This window comes from Ochotona curzoniae, unplaced genomic scaffold (assembly GCF_017591425.1).
Source record: "Ochotona curzoniae isolate NIBS_2020 unplaced genomic scaffold, NIBS_Ocur_1.0 contig_1, whole genome shotgun sequence".
Lineage (NCBI taxonomy): Eukaryota > Metazoa > Chordata > Mammalia > Lagomorpha > Ochotonidae > Ochotona > Ochotona curzoniae.
Window position 1 is genome coordinate 1631794 of NW_024464918.1, and position 23386 is coordinate 1655179.

General features: G+C 48.5%; 3 protein-coding genes across 6 annotated transcripts; 1 reads left to right on the plus strand and 2 right to left on the minus strand.

Moving 5' to 3' along the window:
• Window positions 1-846: 846 nt before the first annotated feature.
• Window positions 847-11672, minus strand: IK (IK cytokine). Its single transcript, XM_040971982.1, has 20 exons — window positions 11546-11672; window positions 11044-11110; window positions 10059-10151; window positions 9577-9636; window positions 8265-8432; window positions 8020-8134; window positions 7583-7653; window positions 7379-7425; window positions 6406-6569; window positions 5485-5593; window positions 5146-5185; window positions 4762-4993; window positions 4523-4541; window positions 3991-4069; window positions 2717-2797; window positions 2443-2500; window positions 1596-1684; window positions 1296-1404; window positions 1106-1140; window positions 847-1024 (listed from the first exon to the last, which is right to left on the minus strand). Exons 1-20 carry the CDS (start codon window positions 11559-11561, stop codon window positions 997-999), a joined length of 1680 nt encoding a protein of 559 aa, XP_040827916.1. The 5' UTR covers window positions 11562-11672; the 3' UTR covers window positions 847-996.
• A 184-nt stretch (window positions 11673-11856) lies between these two features.
• Window positions 11857-13384, plus strand: NDUFA2 (NADH:ubiquinone oxidoreductase subunit A2). Its single transcript, XM_040972363.1, has 3 exons — window positions 11857-11979; window positions 12096-12202; window positions 13194-13384. Exons 1-3 carry the CDS (start codon window positions 11879-11881, stop codon window positions 13283-13285), a joined length of 300 nt encoding a protein of 99 aa, XP_040828297.1. The 5' UTR covers window positions 11857-11878; the 3' UTR covers window positions 13286-13384.
• A 65-nt stretch (window positions 13385-13449) lies between these two features.
• Window positions 13450-22820, minus strand: TMCO6 (transmembrane and coiled-coil domains 6). Of its 4 annotated transcripts, XM_040972068.1 has the most exons (13): window positions 22814-22820; window positions 18793-18884; window positions 18534-18646; window positions 17131-17246; window positions 16842-17025; window positions 16471-16575; window positions 16258-16343; window positions 15953-16087; window positions 15633-15744; window positions 15350-15536; window positions 15140-15234; window positions 14079-14246; window positions 13450-13854 (listed from the first exon to the last, which is right to left on the minus strand). In XM_040972068.1, exons 2-13 carry the CDS (start codon window positions 18875-18877, stop codon window positions 13741-13743), a joined length of 1500 nt encoding a protein of 499 aa, XP_040828002.1. In that variant the 5' UTR covers window positions 18878-18884; window positions 22814-22820; the 3' UTR covers window positions 13450-13740. The 4 variants fall into 4 exon arrangements, with proteins under 4 accessions (XP_040828002.1, XP_040828076.1, XP_040828178.1 ...); XM_040972142.1 differs by lacking the exon at window positions 22814-22820 and having other exon boundaries at window positions 15953-16069; window positions 18793-18947; XM_040972244.1 differs by lacking the exons at window positions 16842-17025; window positions 18793-18884; window positions 22814-22820 and having other exon boundaries at window positions 15953-16069; window positions 18534-18739.
• Between the last annotated feature and the right edge of the window lie 566 nt (window positions 22821-23386).

Here is a 23386-nt window from a genome sequence, read left to right on the forward strand (position 1 = left end):
CCTAGGAAAGCAGCTGAAGACGGCACGGAGCTTGTATCCCTGTACCCACGTGGGAGACCCAGATTAAAATCCTGGGTCCTAAAGCCCTTGTCTTGAACATGCCGGGATCCCATATGGGTGCCGGTTCTAAATCCTCGCAGCCCCACTTCCCATCCAGCTCCCTGCTTTTGGCCTGGGAAAGCAGTTGACGACTGCCCAAAACCTTGGGACCCTGCATCCACATGGGAGACCCAGAAGAGCTCCTGGCTCCTGGCTTCGGATCAGCTTAGCACTGGCCCTGGCAGTCACTTGGGGAGTGAATCATTGGACAGAAGATATTTCTCTGTCTCTTCTCCTCTCTCTATATATCTGACTTTGCAATAAAAATAAATAAAATCTTAAAAAAAAAAATCCTGGCTTCTGGCTTCAAATGACCCAAAGGTGTAACCATTGCGGGGGGCAACTTCTGAGTGGACCAGCAGATGGAAGATTTGTCTCTTCCTCTCCGTCTACATTTCTTTTTAGTACAAAAGAAGTCTTCCATCTGCTGGTTCACTCTCCAAATGTCTCAACAGCCAGTGCTGAACCAGGCAGAAGACAAATACCTGGAACTCAGTCCAGGTCTTCCATGTGGGTGCCAGGACCACAACTACTTGGGACATCACCTGCTGTCTCCCAGGCTGTGGAAATGGAAGCAGGGTCAGGATGTGAAGCCAGGCATCAAGATACGGAGTCCTAGCATCTCAAGTGGCATCTTCATTGTATAAAGTCATACCTGCCCCTCTGGTGTGATCTTATAAAATCAGTGGATTACCCTCTTGGTGCTCCAAGGGCCCTGGAGGGAAGATGCTCAACACAGGAAACATGTGGGTTCAACAATTTTAATGGAACCAATGATTACACAATAAAAATTTTATATACATTTACCAGAACACCTAACAACCTTTCTGGGAATTGTAGGAAGCAAACAGTGGGGAGCACAGCACTGTAGAGAGATTCCCTAGTTGGAACTGAAGATCAGTACTTCGGTCTTTTGACTTCAACTCTACAATGGAAGGAGAAATGGATCAGCGTAAGATCAACACACTAAGCAATTCCTACCAGGTCCACCAGGAAAGCTGCTTACCCGTCTGCTTCCATCCTCTTTCTCTTCTCAATGATCTGCAGAGAAGAATGGAGAATGCGTCACACTGCCAGATTAAACCCAGGTAGGGCCCAAGCCTCCCGTGCAGGCCTCCCCCTATGTGCTTTGGTGTCTCTGGGCCAGTGTCCCTCTTAGTTGAAACCCTCCCACTCACCCGGACAATCCCACTTACCGCACTTATCTTCTTCCACTGGCGATCAAGCTCTGCCTTGTCATTGGTTTCCTTGAAGCGCCTGGTTTTCCGCCCTTCAGACATCTTGATTCCATATTGGAATGCAGCCCTGCAAAGAGCCATTGAGGGAAGAAGGCATCAGAGACTGCATAGCAGAAGAAAGGGTTTCCCAGAGGGCACTGTAGGCAGAGAACCTATTTGGGATTCCACCATCTGCATACACCCTCATACACTTGTGGGCGAGTTCACCCAGGTGCCATATCCCTCCTCACTCCCTGGCCGGATTCAGTGCCAACTCACTTGGGCAGAGCCTCCTTGTTGTTCATATACTCGCTGTATTCCTCTTGGGTATCAAAGTCCCAGCGGCCCAGGGGGCCCTTTTTGTTACCCTATTGCACAACAGAAGCGGGGGAGAGGCAAGAAAGAGATGTCATTGGAAACAGAAATGTAGCCCTTGGGTAAAACCAGACTGTCCCCAAATCACTTGTTTCACCATTCATAAACCTTACCCTAATAAACAATAATGAATGCTTACTGCATACTATGTAATAGGCATACTTAAACACAAACCTAGACACCTATTTATTTAATTATCAGAAAATCTATGAAAACCAAACTATATCTCTCCATTTTCCTAATGAGAAAACTGAGCCATAAAACAGTAAAAGAATTTGGTGAAGTCACAAAACTAATCAATGGCAGAGGTGGAACTGAACAAATTCCAAAACTAAAGATTGCTTTTAGCTATAGCAGCGCATCTAGAGTAAGGGCGTAGATGAGATTTCTACATTTTAGCATTAATTATGGTAATGATGTTTTACTATATTTTCATTCTGTTTAAGATTTACAGGGAAACTTAAATCCTGGCCAGAATGAAATTCATCTATTTTCTGAAGCCTGCAGTTCCACCTGCCCTTTCTACATATGCATTTATGTTTAGGGTAGAAATCAAAGCCTCGCATGCTGCTGCAGGAAATGACGATGTTCAGCCCTGTCTCATTTGATCTGGTGCAGAGGCTTTAAGCTACTCCATGATCTGCAATGCTGCTGCCTCTATGCCGCGGCTCTAAGAAACCCAGACATGGATTTTTGTAGAACAAGAAGAGACATGTTAAAAAGCCCCAGCACCATCTTTCCTTTGCTGTACCTGGTCCATTTTGCTATAATCCACCTCTTCATCACTGTCCACGGCCATGTCATCCATTCTAAAGAGAAGCAATGGTTAAAGCTGTTACCCACAGGCTGCCTAGAAATGACTTCCCCTCTGGACTTCCCACTCCCACTATAACAGTTAATCCAAGTAAAAAACACCCGAGTCCCAGCAAACCAAATCAAATTTCTATCTTAACACCCCAATACCCGGTTTTTCTGCATAATCCCAGCACCTCTTCCCACCAATTCCTTAACAGACTGACACATACGTGGCTGGGTAACACTCCGCGTAACTGTTGGACATGCCGAAGAAATCTCCCAGCTGCTTTTTGTCTTCTGGCTTCTTTAATGTATGCTATGTTAAAGAAAATACTAGACAGAATTCCATTGCAGTAAAGTTACAAGGATCAGGCCTGGCAGCATGGCCTAGGGCTAAAGTCCTCGCCTTGAACGCTCCGGGATCCCTTATGGGCACCAGTTCTAATCCCGGCAGCTCCACTTCCCATCCAGTTCCCTGATTGTGGCCTGGGAAAGCAGTCGAGGACAGCCTAATGCCTTGGGACCCTGCACCTGTGTGGGAGACCTGGAAGAAGTTCCTGGCTCCTGGTTTTGGATCGGCATAGCACTGGCCGTTGCGCTCACTTGGGGAGTGAATCATTGGACTGAAGATCTTTCTCTCTGTCTCTCCTCCTCTCTGTATATCTGACTTTGTAATGAAAATAAAATAAATCTTAAAAAAAAAAAAAGTTACAAAAACCGGCACAGTGGGAGCAGTGCCATACTGTTCAAGTCCCGGCTGCACCACTTACCATCCAGCTCCCTGCTTATGGCCTGGAAAAGCAGTCAAGGATGGCCCGAATCCTTGGGACTCTGCACCAATGAGATACCTAGAGTAAGCTGGCTCCTGGCTTCAGATTAGCTCAGCTCTGGCCACTGTGACCACTATGACCCTTTGGGGAGTGAAATAGTGGGTAGAAGACCTCACTCTGTCTCTCCTCTCTCAGTCAAGCAAACAAAACAAAAAACCCTCTCCAAAGGGGGGAAAAGAAAAAAGCTTTCAGGCAGGGTCCTGTGCTGTGGAATAGCAAGTTAAGACTCTGCCTGTGACGCCAGCATCCCATATGTGTGCTGATTCAAACCCCAGCAGCTACACTTGCATTCCAGCTTCCTGCAAATGTGCCTGGGAAAGCAGCAGAGGATGGGCCCTTGGTAGGCCCAGCTCCAGCTGTAATGGCCATTTGGGGAATGAAGCCATCTAATATTTTCTCTCTTCCCTGCCCCTGATTTCTATCAAACCCTGCCTTTCAAAGATATAAAACTTAAAAAGAAACAAAACAAAAACCACTTTTAGGCAGAAGAATCTGAGAGGGCCTGAAGGTTCTGTGGATTCTCTGGGGGAATGGTAAGGCATCTTTCGTTCTATTCAATTCAACATAAAATGGAAGGAATCAGTGAGGGAGTGAGGGGAGCAGAAAGGCAAGTGGGGTAGGAGTGAAGAGAGGACAATTCTGTAGAACTCCAGAACTATTAAAATAAAGGATATGATTCAGTGCCTTCCCAACCAGTAGACCCAGCAAATTTTTCGTTGATGGACTTAATGAGCTCCTTGGCAGAGCCAGGCCCTGAGGGAAAGAGAAAACTGCTCAGCACTTGAATAAGGTTGTCACCACCTCCTGGCCAGGAAGCACTTTCAAGCTTTCAGGAAAGTTTTTATTTTTGCCTTGGAAAAAAGTACTCTTTTGCCTAATAAAATTTTAGTCAGATTCCAACTGATAAGCTACCTGGCTGAGATGGTGGTACAGGTACCAGATCACTGCTCAACTAGCCTCCTCAAAACCTCAGGGCTACAGGAATTGCTGTCTATGAGCAAGTGTACCCTGCCACTGTCCAGGAAAGTGAACAGAACTCCGGACTCATCCTGTGTGTTCCACAAGCAGACATGACTTTTCCAAGAAGCCACCATCAGGGAGCTCCCCAGTCTGGCCTTTACCAGCTCTTGAGTTCTAGGCTGGACTCAGCCAAGGGGAAGGCAGCACTGGAAGAGCCAAAGCCAAGTTGCTGTAGACATAACTCACCTTTGTCGACATCCATGGGCTGGAAAGAGAAAACTGAGGTGAGTATCACCATGAGGGATTCCCCATCATCCCACCCACAAGGCTCCATCAGTCCCCAACCTGAGCTGTCCCCCTTTCCACCAAGGTTGCTCCCCAACACACATGAACTGACCCATGAGGCACTTAAAAAATGGGAGGGCCCCCACCCGGCTGGGCAGGATAGGGGCAACTCCACCAGGGTGCCAAGGGCCCCATCTCACCTCATCGTCTACTTTTGGTTTCTCAAAGTAACTGTGTCTCTTCTTCTCCTCCTCCCTCTCTCGGTCCCGCTCCCGTTCCCGCTCCCGATCACGTTCTCGTTCACGCTCTCGGTCACGGTCACGATCTCTGTCTCTCTCCCGATCACGCTCCCGTTCCCGGTATCTCTCCCGTTCCTTGTCCCGAGGTGTCTTGGTGGTGGAGGGGACATAATCCCCAATGTCTTCAAAAATGCTAAGAAAACAGAGGTCACTAGTTAGCAAAGTCACGTTTTCCCCCATCATTCATTCTTCTAGACTCTTAACCTGAAGCCTCCCCAAAATGCCAAAACCAAGCAACATGCCACCTCTTCCATAACATTAGGTGCCAGGAACTGGGGTACTTACTTCATGTCAGCCTCAGGAGGTTTCTTCTCTTCCAGCTTCCCTGAAAAGCCAACAGGGACATCAGGAAAGCACTCCTGAATTAACTCTCACTCTGCCCCAGCAGCCTCTCAGCTCTCAAAACCCTTTCAGATATTTTCTGTTGAAAGGACAAATGCTACCCACTCTCCTCATGTGCCACGCCCTCTGGCTGGGCCAAGCAGACAGAGCTGGAATGCAGCCAACTCTGTCAAGGTGCCACTGTTCCCTGGAAGCGTCCCAGTGCCATGGAGACAGAGGTTCCACCCCCAAAAGCCCCCCACCCTATAAGAGTAAAGGCCCTCTCCCTAGTGTCCCGGGTACCTTTATCCTTCTTCTTGAGCTTCTTGTTGCGGGTCCCCTGCCGCAGATATGAGAGGATCTGGGTGAGCTTGCTAATGACAATGTCATTTGTAGTCAACGTGGTCTGGGCCTGACAACCCCAAAATGCAAGAATGTTATCCCACTATGCAGAAATCTCTTCACTCATGCATGCACTTACTTAACAAACTTAGAAAAAGCTACAATTAATTAAATAGGGAACACACAAGGAGAAAAGGAGATATTGCATAAGGAAACCCCAGATTATCAAAAGCATACACAAAGGCCCTGCATCCAAAGTGACTTTAAAACAAGACAGTTGGGGGAAAAAAAAACAAAAACAAGACAGCTGGGAAACTAACAACAGGAAGTCATGGTGAAAAAGAGACCAGAAATAGTGGATGTTGTAAAGCCCACAGGCAGTGGTAAAGATTTTTCTCTTTAATTCAATAGTGGTGCAAACCTTTGAAAACTTAATTTAACGTGACAAAAATATGTATTTTTAACAGACACCCTGGTCATGTGGTAAAAATCATAATGGAAATTGGGATGAGGGAGGCACTGGTGACTAGAGAGAAAAATATTCTGTCATCGATTGTCATGATGGTTATATATCTGCACATCATTAAAAAGAAAGAAAAATGAAAAAAGGTGCTGAGCACTTTAAAATAAAAAGTGAATTATATGGATACAAATTACATCACCACAAAAAATAACATTTTAGAAAGAAGCCAGAATGGAAGGGGATTCTTTTAATAGCTTCAACAAGAGATTGTGACTTAAACTGGATGGTATCAATAGGAATGGAAAAAAGTAAAGGATTCAAATGAAATTTGGGAAGCAAACCGTAGTGAGAACAGGACAGAGGGGGGCTAATTCCTGCAGCTGAAGTTCATCCGAGGGGCTCCCGGGACTCAGGCTCACCTCCATGGTGGGGCAGTCGGCCTTGCTGCGAATCAGAGTGGTAGGGATATCCGTGTCTGCATACTCATCATCCAGGTCCACCACGTAGGCCATGCGGCCCGGCAAGAAGAGCTCATTCCGCTCGTATGCTTTGCTTTTGAAAAGCATGCGGTAAACATTGCGGCCTACAAAAGGGGAAGGGCAGGAAATAACCAATGAGAAACTTATGTAACAGCCACCATTTAATAAGTCTTACTCTAAGCCAGTCACCATGCCAAGTGCTACTTATGCCTTGCTTCAGTCACAACGTTATTATTACCTGTCTTTTACCGATAATACTAAGGCTGAAAACTAAATGCTTAACCTAAGGTTAAATCAAACAGCTGCCAATTGACAAAGCCATAAACTGGACCTAAGCACAGTTAACTCAAAATCCTGGGCTCCTATCCACTCTTCTAGAATGCCCTCTCCACAGCCCTGTGTGCCTGGATTGTATGGAGCCTGTGACGGAAAGGATGAAGCCTCATGTAATTTTGATGGTGGAAAAAAGATCTGTGCTACATGCTTAATGTGGCTCATTCCATGTGCACCATCTTTCAACCCTACAAAAATCCCAGGGGGTAAACATTAACCCAATTTGTATAGACAAGTAAAAAAGAAGCAAAGTCAGTGGCCTAAAATCACAGATCTGGGTGGGTTCAGCATCACTTATCTCTCCAATTCCATATTTTGTGCTTTAAGCCATTAGCCATGCCACCTCCTTTGAGACTCAGGCACCAAGAGAAAAGAGCTTCTCCGCTAACTGAGCAGACATAAATAATACATGAAATAATTAAGTTTCTGGAGAAGTCCTATTATGTATTTTTTTGATAACTAGTTAGTTTAAGAGGAAGAAAAAGGAAAAGAAAAAGTGGAGGCATATTCTGCTAAAAAGCATGAAATTTCCTTTAGTTCACCTAAAATGCAATTACTAGTATTAAAACCCTGTACTTACCCAGACGTGTTTTAAATTCAATTTTGTTTTCAGGGTCCTCATCTTTCCTAGGGAAGAAGATTTTTTAAATTTTTAAGCAATTTAAAATTTTTAATTAAAAAATTTGGACTAACTTGGTACCTTATTGTTAATTTTTTAAATACTCCTTAGCATATTTAGGTCTCACCGCTTTATAATCTCAAGACCTCCTTGATATTTACTCACTTTGTTTCCTTCTGGGGCTTTTCCATCAGTTCTTCTTCTTCTTTCTCTTTGCTGGCAATCTCAGCTCGTACCTAATAGGAAAATAAGTCAGGTTTAAACACTCATTTTACATGTATCTATGGTACATCCACTAAACCACTGGTGGGAAAGAAAGAAAAGGCACAGTAACTGCTCTAGTAAAACAGAATGCTTACACATGAACTGGAAGGTAAGGAACTGGGCACCTGCTAACCACACCTCCATGATCAGGGGTTTGTTTTTTCATTCAAGGAAATAAATTTAGGCTGATACTTGGAGGATCTATGGCAATCAGTCCTACAGAAGGACTAGCACTTCTTAGAATCCATGGTGTGAACTACCAGGAGTCTCCTGCCTCGCCCCACAGGCTGTACCAGAACATTCTGCACTAAGGCATTCCCACAGCCCACAGGGCACACCTTCTGCAGCAGAGCAAAATCCAAGCCTTTCACCAAATGGGTGTGTTCCATGTCACCACCCAAGAATTTGGACTCCTGGATCAACTGTCTTCTTTTCTCGGCAGCTGATTTATCCCTGCAAAATGAAAAATATCGCATTAGAACAATCCTCGCTGGCTGGCAAGTGTGAGCCCCAGAGCAGGGGCAGAATCAGGAAGAGTTCACATGGTGACTGGCATGCTGAGGAACCATTCCCTGACACTCACGCCTCAGCAGTAGGGCCCACAGCCCTGTAGTTAGCTGTGGTGCTTATCAGCTCAGTTTCCTCATAATCTTTGTTCACACCATCTCTCCGCTCTTTAGCACGGTCCCGGTATTTCTCTGCTAGCTCTCTTTCTCTCTCAATTTCTTGTTGGCGTAGCTTGGCATAATAACTGTGAAAGGAAAAGAGTACAAGTTACCTCCAGGTCAGCGAAACTATTCTTCCAGTCTCCCTGTATCTTCCCACAGCTCTCTACAGGCAAAGCTCATATGTTTCCTGACAGAACTGCTGACCACATCCTCACTATCCTCAAGGTGAGAATGAAAGCTTCTTCGAGCTCACAGAAATAATGCCAAACAGATAGCTCAGGACATTTCACCTGTTACTTCAGAATTCTTTTCATGCCCTCAACTTGATGCTCTAGAGGGCTGAAAGATTCTGTCACAAAGCAATCATAGAATCCTTTGAATTTTTATCATCTTCTAAATTTTAATTGAAAACAATTTATTCCTTGCTGGTTCACAGCTCAAGAAAGGAAAAGAAAAATACTAGGTCCAGAAAGTTTGTGTGTCATATTAATATGAATGAGGAAAGTAGGGGCCAGCACAGTGTTTGGCAAGCTAATCCTTTACCTGTGGAATGGCATCTCACTGAGGCACCAGTACAATTCCTAGTTGTTCCACTTCCCATCCAGCTCTCTGCCTATGGCCTGGGAAGGCAGGAGAGGATGGCCCAAAGCCTTGGGGCCCTGTACTAACATGAGAGACCTACAGGAATCTCCTGGAAGATCATTCTATTTGTGACCATTTTGGGGAGCAAACCACAGGTGAAGTTCTCCCTCTCTGTAACTTTTTCTAGTAACTTTCTAAAAAATTATGAAAATGATAGCAATCAAGATTTAGTGATTACTACATGCCAACACTGATAATGACAAGTAAAGCTTGTAACAACCTGCCAAAATTTATTATTACTACCTCTATTGGACAGGTTAAACAAAATGCCCAAAGTTATCTAGCTAGAACCTGGTGGCAGTGTGACCAGTGTTGTATTTAAGCTACTTTCTGAGATGCTAGCATCCCAAAAGCATCAGCTCACACACCAGGTGTCCACTGCCAGCCCAGATCCCTGGTAATGTACCTGAGAAAGCAGTGGAAGATGGCTCCAGTGTTTGGGCCACTGGAATTCATGTGGAAAACTCATACAAAGCTGCTGGTTCCTGCATCTGGTCTGCCCTAACCTCAGCTGTAGTGGCCATCCGAAGCCCGAATAAACACTATTGATTGACCTTTCTCAACAACCCTCCAGTATTCCTTCACCTTTTCTTTTTTCTCCTCCGTGCAGCTGGGTCTTCATCTTCATTGTACTCCCTGGGCATCCTATAAAAGATAAATTTAGTGACAGCAAAGTACCGCTATGGCACCACCAGCAACTCCAAAAAGTAATCAATGCAACAGTTTCAATCAGGTGGAAAGCCAGGTCAATATCATCCCCTGACAAGTCTTCAAACCTTATAAAGCATTGCAAGCAGTCTCAAGATAATTAACAGCATTTATCTCCCAGCATCTACCATAGAGAATCTAAGATTACAGAGCTGGAGCAGACTGTGAAACCTATCTGTGTGTACCAGCAGTGACTCCACCACATAGCCACGGAACAAATCCTGAAACCGGTGAGAATATGCCAGGGACAGGCTTCATCACAGCAGCTCTCTGCCCTCTAAGGCATTCCAGTTCAGTAAAGGGATAACAAAGTGCAAGGGACACATGCGAGGCAGATGGGTGGGTCCCATAAGACCTACTCATGGTGACGGGATTTTGAGGGTGGTGCAGAAGTGGGTGTAGCCCTTGGGGTCATGAGAAGCTTCCTAAAGTCTTCATTGGTAAGCTTTGATCTGTAAAAAAAAAAAAAAAAAAGGCAAAGATCAAATAATCAGCATTCGATAGGAAACAGAAAATTTGGTGAACTTTACTAGACACATCAGGGAAACACAAAGACATACCACTTCCAACACAGGGCAATATTCACTATTAAACAGTTTGATAAAAGAGAATTTTGAAAATGGATATTCTCGTCTACTGCTAATGGGATTGAAAACCATTTAATCAATCTGCAGGGCAACTTCATAATATCCACAAAATGTAAACATCCTGTTGTCCAGTAATTCTGTTTACTATATTCAGTTTGGTTGACTACCAGCGTAGGTGTTTAGGAAACCCTGTGGAGCCAGTGCCATTATGCAGGGGACTAGGCTACCACTTACAATGCTGGCATCCCATAAGAATACTGGTTTGAGATTCCATTGCTCTATCTCCCATCCAGCTCCTTGTCATGTCCTGGAAAAAGCATTAACAGATGGGCCAAGTGCTTGGGCCCCTTGCCACCCATGTGGGGAACCAGATGGAGCTCCTGGTTCCTGGATTCAGCCTAGCCCAGAGCTGGTGTTTGTAGTCATCTGGAAAAATAATCAGCAGATGGAAGATAACTCACTCTCTCTGACTCTACTTCTGTGTATGTCTTTCAAGCAAAAAAACAAAAAACAAAAAACAAAAACAACTTTTTCAAAAAGAGAAATAAAAATCTAGCATCTTCCCTGCCAGAATTTACTAAACTCTATTTTGTAGTAGCCCTATCCTGGCTAGGGTGCAGAGACAAAGGACCAGAGGATATGCTTTTTGAACTTTTCATGTTGACAAGACACCATCAGTCAGCCTTCCAGTGCACTCCCTGCTCGGCTTATTCCTCCCCACCCCACCCCACCCGCGGCCCTCCAAACCAATACTCACTGGTGGAAGGAGTGAGCATCATCAACATCATGGCCATCTGGTGCCAAGGGGTTGGAGAACGGCTCGCCTAAGAGGAAAGAATTGACGTTAATTTCATGTGTCAGGGCCTATGTAAACACGGGCACAGTTATGAACAACACAGAAAAAAACAAACAGGATGAACATATCGTTAATGTCAATATAACGAAGTATTGCAATAGGGGGAAGCTGTAGAAAGGCAGGGGAGTGGCCACGCAGGCGGACCAGCAAAGGCTTCCTGAAAAATCACAGCTGAAACACCGCCCTAGAACAAATGTAGGTAGCATGAGGCAGAGACCCGCGGGGGAGGAGAGTGCACAGACAAGAGCCGCCCGTCCTCACTCGGGGCAAGAATCGGGCCCGACAGCTCCGCGGGAGTGCAAACGTCACACTCGCTCACACACAGACACACAGACACACACATTTCAGACTCGAGCTGGGCCGAGACCCTCAAAGAAGAGACGACAGACGACCCAAGTCTTACTATCTCGTTCCGGCATCCTGTCCGAGGCCTTGAACTATAGCGACAAGCAGAGCTCTCACAATAACACCGTAGCGACAAGCCCCTTCCCACAGTGCACCGCGGAAGTCAGCCCACAATGCACCGCGCTCCAAGGTCCGTAAGCCGCCTCTCTGGCGTCTCTCAGAGCAAAACGTATATACCTGGCTGCCCAGCAATACTTTCGTGCTATTGGCTCATCTTTTACTCCGCCCCCTACGCCATCCAATCGGAGGTGGAGGTTGGAGTGTCCGCTATTGGTCCGCTTGCAGAATTTGGCCGGAAGCCCCGCCCCAGTGGGCTTCGGTAGCAGCGGCCATGGCGGCGGCGACCGCGGCTCGAGGGGTCGCAGCCAAGGTGGGATTGCGTGAAATTCGCATCCACCTATGTCAGCGCTCGCCCGGCAGCCAGGGCGTCAGGTGAGGCGTGGCGTGGTGGAGCGGGCGGACGGGATTCGGGGCGCCGGGGTCACGACCTCCCGGTGTTTGGGGAGACCTTGCCCACGGCTTGCGCGCCGCTGTCTCCGTCCCCGCAGAGACTTCATCGAGAAACGGTACGTGGAGCTGAAGAAGGCCAACCCCGAGCTGCCCATCCTGATCCGTGAGTGCTCCGACGTGCAGCCCAAGCTGTGGGCCCGTTACGGTGAGCGCCGGGGGCCGGGCCCTGGGACGCCGGTGGGGAACGAGAGCTGGCCAGGACGAGCCGCCCCACGTCTGTCAGAGAGGGGACTGGAACTCGGACATTGCCTTTGCCCGTTGACCGGGTTGTCAGTGAAGCTTAGGTTAGCAAGGTTCTGGAATGCTCTGTATTCCAGACCACGTCCATCTGGAGGCTGGTGTCGAGCTGACAGGAGCTGCTGAGCTGGTCGGCAGTGTAGGCATCCCCCGAAGTGTGCATCAGTGCCGATGCAGTGACGTTGGGCACAGAATACCTGTGCTGGGTGGTTTTCCAGTTAAATCTCACTTACCAACTGTATGGGACGCCGTACAGCTAGAATCTAGGCTAGAACATGATGGGCAGCTTTGTTCCTTTGCCCTAGAGCTTGCCCAGGCCTCCTTGTTACACAGGATGTTGTGATTTGGGTCTGAACAGCCTAAATTAACATTTAAAAGGCTTTATAACGTTGCCCCAGCATCTTTTTATAATCTTTTTGATATCTTGCTATCTGAAAATGTATTGTGCTAATGCATATAAGATCTGCAAAAAAACATTTAAAATGAACCAAGTCATGAATTATACCTTTGGCTCCACCCTGCGGGAGATTTGTTCTAATTGTAGTGTGCCACTTGCTGGCACTTGTTTCAAGTGGGGGGAAAAAGTTCACTTTAAAAAACCAGAGAAGGGGATATTGCGGTAGTAAAGAGTGGGTGCCAAGGCAAAGCTAGGCCCGTGCAGTGCACTGCTCATGGTGGTTCCTAACCAGGTTCTGCAGTGGATCACTCGCAGGCTTATTGTGGCCACCTCGGGTTGGCCAAGATTCTCAAGCCGGCCTCGCCACCGGATTCATGCCAGTCACAGCAGTCTAGCAGTCTACACTTTCCATCCTAACAAGGCCATAAGATACAGACCTTCGATTTATAGTTGTTGTGCAGAGTTGACTGCTCAAATCACATCTCTCCCTTCCCCCTCACAGCATTTGGCCAAGAGAAGAATGTCTCTCTGAATAACTTGAGTGCTGATCAGGTAACCAGAGCCGTGGAGAATGTTCTAAGTGGAAAAGCCTGAAATGCAGCTGTGGAATCAGAGCCCCGCCACTTGGGTTCTATGAGACTGAGTACAATGTGGAAACTGTGTTCTGTATAAAGTCCGTGCTGTGAAACGCTGTCTCAGAGTATTCTTGTCCTCATTTTACCCTCTACCTCTTTTTGTAGAACCCAGGCAAAGCAGTATAATATAAAAATAAAGCTTTATTGTTTCTCATCAAAAACCATCAGCTGCTGAACCAAAGAAAAAAAGAAAAGAAAGAAAAAGAATAAATAAAGCCACAACACCCTCCCTCCCTCTGATCATCCCGAATCAATGAGCCAGACTCCAGTTCCAGCTTAGGTTCGTTGTGGGAACAGATGGTGTAAAAACCCTGTTGTCATCTCAAACACACAAAGGCTCCAATTCTCCTGGCAGAGGATGAGGACAGAGAAGTTGGTGGGCTGGAGAGGAGTGAGTGACACTGGGAAGCTGGGTCACCTGTGCAGAGCTGCTTGCTGGAGCGCCAGGACCCGGTCCCGCAGATGGGCCTCCTCCTGGTGCCTTTCCAGAGCCTGCAGCCCGGCAAGCTGCACAAAGGCTTCAGTGGCCTGCGGGCAGGGAGGACAGGGACTCAGCACTTAGTCGCAGGGTTTCACAGACTAGCCGACTTCCTGAAAGGGCATGTCCACAGGTTCTGAAGGAGCTGGCCTGGAGGCCAGAAGGACTAGCCAGACCAGAGAAACAACTAGTTAGGGCTGGCATGGAAGGGGACCAGGGTAAGACCTGTGGCTTCAGAGCAAGGGAACAAAATACTGTGGCCAGAAGCCTCTACCTTTGGCTGATACAAGAATAGCAGGTGCAGCAATTCCAAACTCTGACCGACGACTTCAGTGTCAGAGAAGGTCAGGACATTCAGCACAGAGTGGAGCAGGGGCCCTGGCCACAGCCGCTGGCTGTAAGCAGGACCCTTCTCTGCAACATTGCACAGAACTGTGAGCACCTGCAAGAGTCCCCACAATGAAAGCCAGAAATGTAACAACAGCTAATATACATCAGGGTGCTTCAAAAAGTGTGGAAAATGGAATTAAAATAATTTGATGTTGCAGCATAGTGCATTAAGCTACTACTTGCAATGTCTGCATCCCATCTGAGCTATGCATGTAAGAAATTATCAAAAGCCTGCACAGGGGCAAGTGTGGTAGCCTAGCAGCTAAATCCTCGCCTTATTTGCACCAGGATTCCATACGGGTGCCACATCACATCCCAGCTTCTCCACTTCCCCTCCAGTTCCCTGCTTGTAGCCTGGGAAAGCAGAAAGCAGTAGCTGCATTCTTTGACCCTATACCCATAGGGCAGACCCAGCAGAAGCTCCTGGCTTCTGATTGGCTCAGCTCCAGCCATTGCAGCCATTTGAGGAGAGAACCAGCGGACAGGGATCTTTGTCTCTCCTCTCTAAATACGACTTCCAATAAAAATAAATAATTGTTTTTTAGAAATCTGCATAAATGTTTGAAGTTTTTGCCCGGAAATAAACATTTGTTTTTTGTATTTGAAAAAGCTGCAGAAAGCTCTTCCACTCACTGGTTCACTCCACAACTAGCTGCAATAGTGCCAAGTCAGTAGCTTCATCTCAGACTCCCAAGTACATGGCAGAGGTCCAAGCACTGGGCCATCTTCTGTTGCTTTTTACAGGCCACTAGCAAGGAGTTGAAGGGGAAATGATGCAGCCAGGATAAAAACTGGCACCATATGGGACACTAGCAGGAATTTTACCCACTGTACCACAGCACCAGCTCCTTATTTACTTCTTAAAGACTTTTTTATTTATTTATTTGAAAGAGACTGCCCTCCCTGTCTATACTCTGGCCACCAAGTCTTGCACTCCATACATACCAGGACGCTCACCACATTAGATACTGACAACAGTTGCAAAAGCGGCTCGATCAGATCCAGAGAGAGCAAAGAGGTGCAGACACTAGGACTATGGGCTGGAAGGAGAACATGTCAGTATAAAACCCCCAAAACTGAACCTGAGCCCCTACGCCTCCCCACTCAGCAGAGGTTGTATCCAGGGGGCCGGGCCAGGCAGGTCAGAGTGTGTACCAGTAAGGTTGTTGAGGAACCAGAGGCCCTCTGGCAGCAGACTGGGCTGCTTCTGGAAGAAGAACTGCAGGAGGACAAATAAGGCTACCACAACCCGCTCATCCCTGAGCTGCAGGTGCTCTCCCGCAGCCTCCTCTGTCACTTCGGTCAGCAGGTTGCTCAGACACCGAAGCACAGGGCATGCCAGCTGCAGAGACAAGTGAGTTGGGGGTCAGGTGTCGAGTAAGGAAGGAAAGGCAAAGAGCAAAGAAACACCTGTCAGAACCCACCCTGTGCTTCTCACCAGCTCTAGTCCTGCATCCTCCGTTCCCTGGACGGCCGCAGCCAACTCCAAAAGCAGCAGTGCCAGAGTAGTCAGAGCCCCATGAGCGATCAGCAAAGCATTGTTGACCTGGCTGGGTGAAGGGAAGAAGCAGTCACTAGCCAATCAGTCTCCCATTTAAACTGGGAAACAGAAACATCTCTGGGTCTTCTAGGCAAAAAGGACCAGAGATTAGAAAACTCACTAGAGCAAAGTTCTGAAACTGAAGGTCAAAGACTGAGGTGTCACAGAAGGGAGCCCTAGGAGAGGTGTTAGCATTCCCCTGGCTGCCCCTGTGTTACCTGCAGACAAGGTAGTGAAGACACCAGGCAAACTCCACAGCAACCCCAAGGTTCAGCTTTGGACCAGGTTGCAACAACTGCAGTATGTGCTGGGGGAGAGTGGAGCCCAGGACAGAGCTGGCGGCAGAAGCAGAGCTGTAAGTAGGACCCACGAAAATCCCAAACGGAGAGTATCCAAAGCCCGTGCTTGGCCAGACCCATGGAACTGAAATGTGCTATGGCTTTGGAAATGAGACTTTGCTGGGCATCCAAAAACTACTGAGTGGGTCGCTTGGGCTCTACAGATCAGGAGACCTATTACTTACGGGATGATCTTCTCTGGAGCTTCCTTAGCCTGGAGGAGCTGCGACAAGGCATATCCAAGGGCTTCCAGCACAGCCACGTGTGGGGACTGGAAGCGGAGAAGATAGGGATCTGACCTGGGACCACCAGGTCTCCCAAAGCTCCAGCTCCCTAAGCCAAGTAAGCGGGCAGGTGGGCAGGAGGGAAGGGCGAAAGGAAGGAGGCCCTGCACTCACCTGCATGCAGGTAGCCAAGGCAGGAATAATGCCCTGCGGCAGGAGCTGCCTTCTCACAGCCTCACTGTCCACGATCAGGTTACCCAGTGTATACAGACACAGCTCCTGATGACAGGGAATGAGCTCTGGACTGGGCCCACTTCCTCTCCCTGGGAGGACAGTCAGGGAGGACAGGGCAGCCCTGTCTTGGAGGGTGAGGAAAGGATGGCTACATGTGTGGCCATAGGAAGAACACACACACATAGGAAGAACAGGTTTTCTTCTCACCCAGCCCTCCTGCCACCCCCTTCTCATCTTAAACTGGACCCAAAACCCCCAATTTTTTTTTTTAATCTAAAGCCAAGAGCATAGTGGGGAGGGACACAGCTTACTATGAAGTCTGAACTGTGACCAGAGAGGTAGGTGAGGAGGTAGGAAGTGGCGGGTAGGCAAGCCTCGGCCACCGTGGACTGCTCAGAATGTGAAAGCTCATGCAGGCACCGGGCTGCCTCCAGCTGCAGCAGGGCCCGATTGCTGGTCAGGAGGCCGACTAGGGTTCGCATGCTGCCCTCCAGCCTACGTGAGTGAGCAGCAGAGCCCTGCTCAGCCCGCACGCCAAACCCTCCTCATTGCCCAGTCCCTCTGAGTCCCCAGCCATCCCCTCCCCACACCGGCACAGACCGAATGAAGGTTTGCTGTGTCTCCTGGTGCTGTAAGCCTCGTCGAAGGCTGGCGAGTGCTTCCTCTCTCTCCTTTTCCTCTGTCCCACGCTGGGCTAGCCACAGGAACCGCTGCACCTGCAGCCCAGGGCAGGGAGAAGACAATTCAAGCCCTGAGTCCCTCTCTGCCCACTTCACCAGTGGGCCCTCCACTGTCACATCCTTCCCAGAGCCTGTGTCCTTGACACTGATATAGCCAATAAGTAATCAACAGATGGTGGGGCGGTCAGGGAAGTCAGAACTGGGATCTAATACCAGCCCTGTCACTTCCTCTACCAGGGGCTGGAACCTCAGGTTTCTCATCTGAAAAACAGGAATAACAGTATCTACCCTGCCTTCCTATTGGGTTATTGCAAAGCAAACCTTCCTACCTCTCAACTTGGCAAGTCTGCCCCTCAACGGATCCCAACATGCTCGCTACCAGCTAACACGCCCAAGCTCCTGCACATGCCTGACACACCTTCTCCAGGTTCCCACTCCCCTTGGATTTCTGCTCCTCACTTACTGTGGGAAATGAATTCTGCCTTCCCTGGCAGGCTGGGGGGCTTCCCTAGAGCCTCATGTTGCTGTTCATTATTACAACTCTCTCCTTCACGGGGCATCTTTCCATCTTTGTGTACCTCCATCCCCAGCAGTGGCCTGGCGTAAAGCAAGCTAGGGGGACTGCCTTGTAAACTACACAGAACATGCAGGCAACACAAGCACAAGGCATAGCCAGAGCTCACTGAGTGAAGAAGCCTTCTCGCTGACTCATTCCATAAACACTGAATCTGGACAGCTCCTGGGAGCTGTCTATCCAATGATGACAAGAATCTAGATTCTTGTCCACGCAAAATCTAGCCAGAGAACTGATAATAAACTGGGCAAAATGATAATATTCTGGAAGAAACAAACACGAATACCAAGAGGGACCCACTTTACATGTAGCCAATGGGAAGGCCCCGAGGCAGAAAATAGGTAGTTTGGGGGCCCCAAAACTGAAAGGGACTGGCACAATTAACTGGTATGTTTGGAGGTGGGCATTGGTTAGGCCATGCTGAGCTCCCCAGGGCACACCCAGGAATCTGGTTTCTAGTGGTTTTCTAAGACACATGGCAGGTGCAAATACAAATGCGAGGTGACCCTTATGGGGCTGCGGTGGTACCCAGGGAAGAGACAACGGTGGCAGCTGCGATGGGCAAGTCGCATGAAGATATTACAGCTCTTTAAGAAGTAATAATAGCTAGGACTTGATGAACTGATGTGGTCATGAGGAACGTGTTCTGTCCTGGATCGCCGCGTTCTGGGTTAGGACCGACCTCGTGGAGCGGCGGGCGTCCAGCGCAGGGGGCGTGGCCGGCCCGCTGCCCCGCCCGGCGCCCTCACCTCGGCTTCCCCGAGGGCGGCGGCCGCACAGCCCTCTCCGGCTTCCTCCGGCACGTCGTCTCTCAGCAGCCTCTTGCTGATCAGCTGCTGTTCCCTCCGCGCCTTCCGCAGCTCTGGCGCCAAAGGAGCCGACTGAGCGTGGCAGGCGCTCAGTCCAAGTCCCAGACGCCCCAGCCCCAGAGCCCGCGCCTCGCCGCCGGGACTCTCCTCAGCCCATCTCCGACCGCCACATCCCCCGTGCTCCCTCGCCCGCCCGCACCTGCCTCCCGCTCCCGCCGGCGGCAGCGTAACTCCTCCACCCCGCAGACCACCGGTCTGAAACGACCCTGCCGTCGTTTCCACATGGCAAAGCTGCGGGATAGCAACCAAAAAACTCCGAGGACCCGACCCCCCGGGTGTCTGGGGAAATGGCAGAAACTGCGCAGCCGCAGAGCCGAGCGAGGAAAGAGGGGCGGGGCGAGGCGGGGGTGGGACTAAGGCTGGAGTCCGGGCGAGACCCGGCCAGAACCGGAAGACGCCCGGGAAGCGAACCCCCGACGGCTCCAACTCTGCGTCCTCTCCTTCCGGGTTCTGAGAAGGAAGTAACTCATCCCCGACCTCGGCCGCCGCCGGTCGACGGTGACACCCATCCGCTCGGCAGACACAACTTCCCCACCCCGAGCACGCTCTGCACCCACATCCAAAACGACCCGAGCTCTGGCTAAAGCCGCGATCACATTTCGGCAGTCAAGCGGCTCGAGCGCCCGAGCGCAGCGGAAGCACCTGAAATCACCACTGCCATCATCCCCTTATCATGGATGAGAAAAAGGGAAGAAAAAATATCATTACTTTAGTGCTCCGCATAACTAGAGACTGCCCCCTCCCCTCGCCCAGCTTTTCGCAGTCAGCCTTGGGAAGTCTTGGACGGTGGTGGGTTGGCGCGTGAGCAGACGCCAGTAACATGCTGCCACCATCAGGAAGTGGCACCGTGGGCATATTAGGGACAACCCGTAGTCGAAATTCCTCAGTGGGGGTGAGACCTTGAAGGATGAGGGAGGGAGACTGTACTAGCAAATGCCTTTCAAAATAATAATAAAAGTGAGCTCACATTATTTGTAAGATAAAATAATTATTTCACCAAATGTTGAGTCCCACTACTCCCAAAACCCACGTTTCCGTTGTGGGGCCGGTGTGATCGCTCAACTAGCTAATACTCCACCTGCATGCACTGGCATCCCATTTGGACACCGGAAAGCAGTGGAGCATAACCCAAAGCCTTGGGACCCTGCACCCATGTGGAAGCCCAGAAGAAGCTCCTGACCATTTGGTGGACTGAACCAGCAGATGGAGGATCTTTCTGTAAATCTGCTTTTCCAATAAAAACAAATAAATCTTAAAAACAAACAAACATTGGGACTTGCGCTGTGGCTCAACAGACCATCCCATATGGGCACTGATCGTGTCCTGGCTGCTCCACTTCCAATCCAGCTCTCTGTTTATGACCTAAGAGAGCAGCAGAGAATGCCCCAAGTCCTTGGGATCCTGCACCCACAGGGGAGACCTAGAAAAGGCTTTTGCTTTTGGATTGCCTCAGCTCCAGCCATTGCATCTGTTTGGGCAGTGAACCAGTGCACGGAAGATCTCTTTCTCTCTGTAAATCTGCCTCCCAACCTGAAAAAAAAATCTTTAACGAAATTAAATTTGTAGCCAAGTGAGCCATATGTGACCTACTAATCCCTTCTTACCTCCCTCCCCACAGTGAGGGCACCTCCCCTTACCCACCTCTTTCCTAATCTTCTCTTGCTGTATAAACACAGCCTGCTCATTTCCTCTCCTGGGACCAGGCTGTCCCCCTGCCTGGAGCCCTACCTTTGTCCTCTGCCAGCAATCTTCCCCTACACCTTCCTCAGGTCTTCAACTCCAGCGCCCTACTCAGAAGTACTGGACCAGTGTCCCTAGCAGGAGAATGTAGTGTAGCATTTACTTCTTTAATTTTTATTTGAAAGACAGAGGGAGACAGAGAAAGAGATCTTTCACCTGCTGGCTCACTCTTCAAACAGTGCCAACCCTGCCAGGGCCAGGCTGCAGCCAAGAGCCCCAAAGTCCACAAGGTCTCCCACATGGATAGCTAGGGATTCAGTACTTGGGCCGTCTTCTGCTGTTTTCCCAGCATTAGTAGCAAGCTGGATTGGAAATGGAGCAAATGGGATCAGAACCAGTGCTGGCTCTGCACTGAGCCCCTCACTGTGTCCTCTTTAATATCCCTTCGTATCTATGCATCTATCATTAACTTACAATGTGGATGTTTGATAGTTTGCTCTCATACACACTTTATAACTCCAAAACCATAGGGGCAGCATTTAAGACTATATTTTGGGGCAGTGCAATGGCTCAACGGGCTATCTTCCACCTCCAAGTGCCAAGAGCCCATATGGTGCCAGTACGTGTCCCAGCTGTTCTGTATCCTATACAGCTTCCTGCCTGTGGCTTGGGGAAGCAGTGGAAGACCACCCAAGTTTTTGAGATCCAGAAGCTCTTTCCTTCTGGCTTCAAATACTCAGCTCCAGCCTTTGCAGCAATTTGGGGAGTGAACCAGCTGATGGAACTCTTTCTCTCCATAAATCTGCCTTTTCAGTACAAATAAGCAAATCCCTTAAAGAAAAAAACACGAATGTTTATGTTTTCCTTTTAAGAATTTTTGAAAGGCAGAATTAAGAGATTATAGCTCAGATTATAGCTTGGGATACTACTGTATGCACTACAGCACCACAAGGGGGCAGTGTGTACTGTGGCTTCCTGGTTTGGCTTGGAGGCAGACAGCTACTCTCCAATTAAAGGGGAAGTAGAAAAACAAACAAAATAAATAAAGGGGAAGTAGAATATACATATCATGTAGAATTTAAGTATCATGTAGAATTTAAGAAGTTCAGGGATGTATTCCTGTAAGGACTGCTGTTAATATGAATCCCTCATCCCCACCCTCTGGGAAAACTTCTTTTCCCCCTTCCAATAAAAATAAATATTTTTTTTTAAAAAACAAATAAAAAATAGGGCCTGGCAGCATGGCCTAGTGGCTAAAGTCCTCTCCTTGAACATGCTGGGATCCCATATGGGCACTGGTTCTAATCCCAGTGGCTACACTTCCCATCCAGCTCCCAATCAGTGGCCTGGGAAAGCAGTCGAGGACAGCCCAATGCTTTGGGATCCTGCACCTGCGTGGGAGACCTGGAGGATGTTCCTGGCTCCTGGCTCTGGATCGGCACAGCACTGGCCGTTGTGCTCACTTGGGGAGTGAATCATCGGACAGAAGATCTTCCTCTCTCTCTCCTCCTCTCTGTATATCTGACTTTGTAATGAAAATAAATAAATCTAAAAAAATAAAGCCATTTAGGAAGTTAAAAAATACTAACACCGTGGGTTAAACTGCTGTCTGCAATGCTGGCATCGAATATTGCAGCACTGGTTTGAGTTACAACTACTCTGAATCTACTCCAGCTCTTTGCTAATGCACCTGGGAAGAAAATGGCTGATGGTCCACATGCTTGGATTTCTGCTGCCTTTGTGAGAGACCAAATGGAGTTTCTGGCTCCTGGCTTCAGCCTGACCCGGATCTGGCTGTTGTAGCCATTTGTGGAACAAAAGAGTGGGAGAGCATATCAGTGTCTCCCTCTTTGTCATACTGCCTTTCAAATAAATAAGTAAATCTCAAGAAAAAAAAAAGAGAGGAAGTGGGCTGCAGTGTCCTCATGACACACACTGATAAAAAGTTGGAAGACATTCTATCTGTGTAAATGTGCAACAACAGGAGTCAGAGTACAGAATTGCTATGAGGGTTTAGGAAATCACTCAGGGCAAGGCATTCGTTTTCAGACAGGAAGATCTTCTGTCTGATATTTCACTCCCCAAGAGACCGCAAAGAACGGTACTGCGCTGATCCAAAGCCAGGAGCCAGAAACTTCTTCCAGGTCTCCCACACAGGTGCAGGGTCCCAAGGCTTTAGGCTGTCCTCGATTGCTTTCCCAGGCCGCAAGCAGGGAGCTGGATGGGAAGTGGAGCAGCTGTGCTGGGATCCTGGAACGTTCAAGGAGAGGACTTTAGCCACTAGGCAACTGTGCTGGGCCCCAGAAAGTTATTTAAACAAATGAACACATAAACAAAAACACAAAGGTAGCTGGTTTTCTGGCTCATTTCCTTCTCTTGAACTAAATTCCTACCCCGTTGGAATCCCTGGATGAAATTCATGGTCTATATCACAAAACATCCAGGGAGCTTGGATTTGGGAGCAGAACATTCACAATAACCAGGAAGAGGAAAAATGGAAGGACTCACAACGAAATGGCTGATAATCTGATAATCTCCTACATCGTTGGGAGCATGATGGACTTGTGAATATTCACAAAAGGCACCCATTGTAAGACTGGAGAGAAGAACAGTGGGGAGGGGAGGGGGGAGGAGAAACCCCAGTTCCTATTAAACTGTGTCATAAAATAGAAAGGAAGGAAGGAAGGAAGAAAGAAAGAAAGAAAGAAAGAAAGAAAGAAAGAAAGAAAGAAAGTAAGCAAGCAAGCAAGCAAGCAAGCCAGCCCCTGGGTGATAATGTAGTGGTTAAAGTCCTTGCCTTGCACACACTGGGATCCCATATGGGTGCTGGTTCTAATCCCAGCAGCTCCACTTCCTATCAGCTCCCTGCTTGTGGCCTGGGAAAGCAGTCGAGGATGGCCCAGAGCCTTCAGACCCTGCCCCCGTGTGGGAGACCTGGAAGAAGTTCTTGTCTCCTGGCTTTGGATCAGCACAGCACCGGCCGTTGTGATCACTTTGGGAGTGAACCATCAGGGAAGATCTTCCTCTCTATTTTTCCTCCTCTCTGTATATCC

What these genes read in the sequence shown, in the direction of transcription:
- IK (XM_040971982.1), bottom strand. An exon ending in CCTCCTGAGGCTGACATGAA is followed by an intron (nt 4,994 to 5,145) that starts GTAAGTACCCCA and finishes CTGTTTTCTTAG; the next exon opens with CATTTTTGAAGACATTGGGG. An exon ending in AAGAGGATGGAAGCAGACGG is followed by an intron (nt 1,025 to 1,105) that starts GTAAGCAGCTTT and finishes CTTCCATTGTAG; the next exon opens with AGTTGAAGTCAAAAGACCGA.
- TMCO6 (XM_040972068.1), bottom strand. Translation starts at nt 18,877, where the DNA reads ATGTGGAAACGACGGCAGGGTCGTTTCAGACCGGTGGTCTGCGGGGTG. An exon ending in GTCACAGTTCAGACTTCATA is followed by an intron (nt 16,576 to 16,841) that starts GTAAGCTGTGTC and finishes CCCTGTCATCAG; the next exon opens with GAGCTGTGTCTGTATACACT. An exon ending in CTAATGTGGTGAGCGTCCTG is followed by an intron (nt 14,247 to 15,139) that starts GTATGTATGGAG and finishes GGACTCTTGCAG; the next exon opens with GTGCTCACAGTTCTGTGCAA.
- NDUFA2 (XM_040972363.1), top strand. Translation starts at nt 11,879, where the DNA reads ATGGCGGCGGCGACCGCGGCTCGAGGGGTCGCAGCCAAGGTGGGATTG. An exon ending in CCCGGCAGCCAGGGCGTCAG is followed by an intron (nt 11,980 to 12,095) that starts GTGAGGCGTGGC and finishes CCGTCCCCGCAG; the next exon opens with AGACTTCATCGAGAAACGGT. An exon ending in CAAGCTGTGGGCCCGTTACG is followed by an intron (nt 12,203 to 13,193) that starts GTGAGCGCCGGG and finishes TCCCCCTCACAG; the next exon opens with CATTTGGCCAAGAGAAGAAT.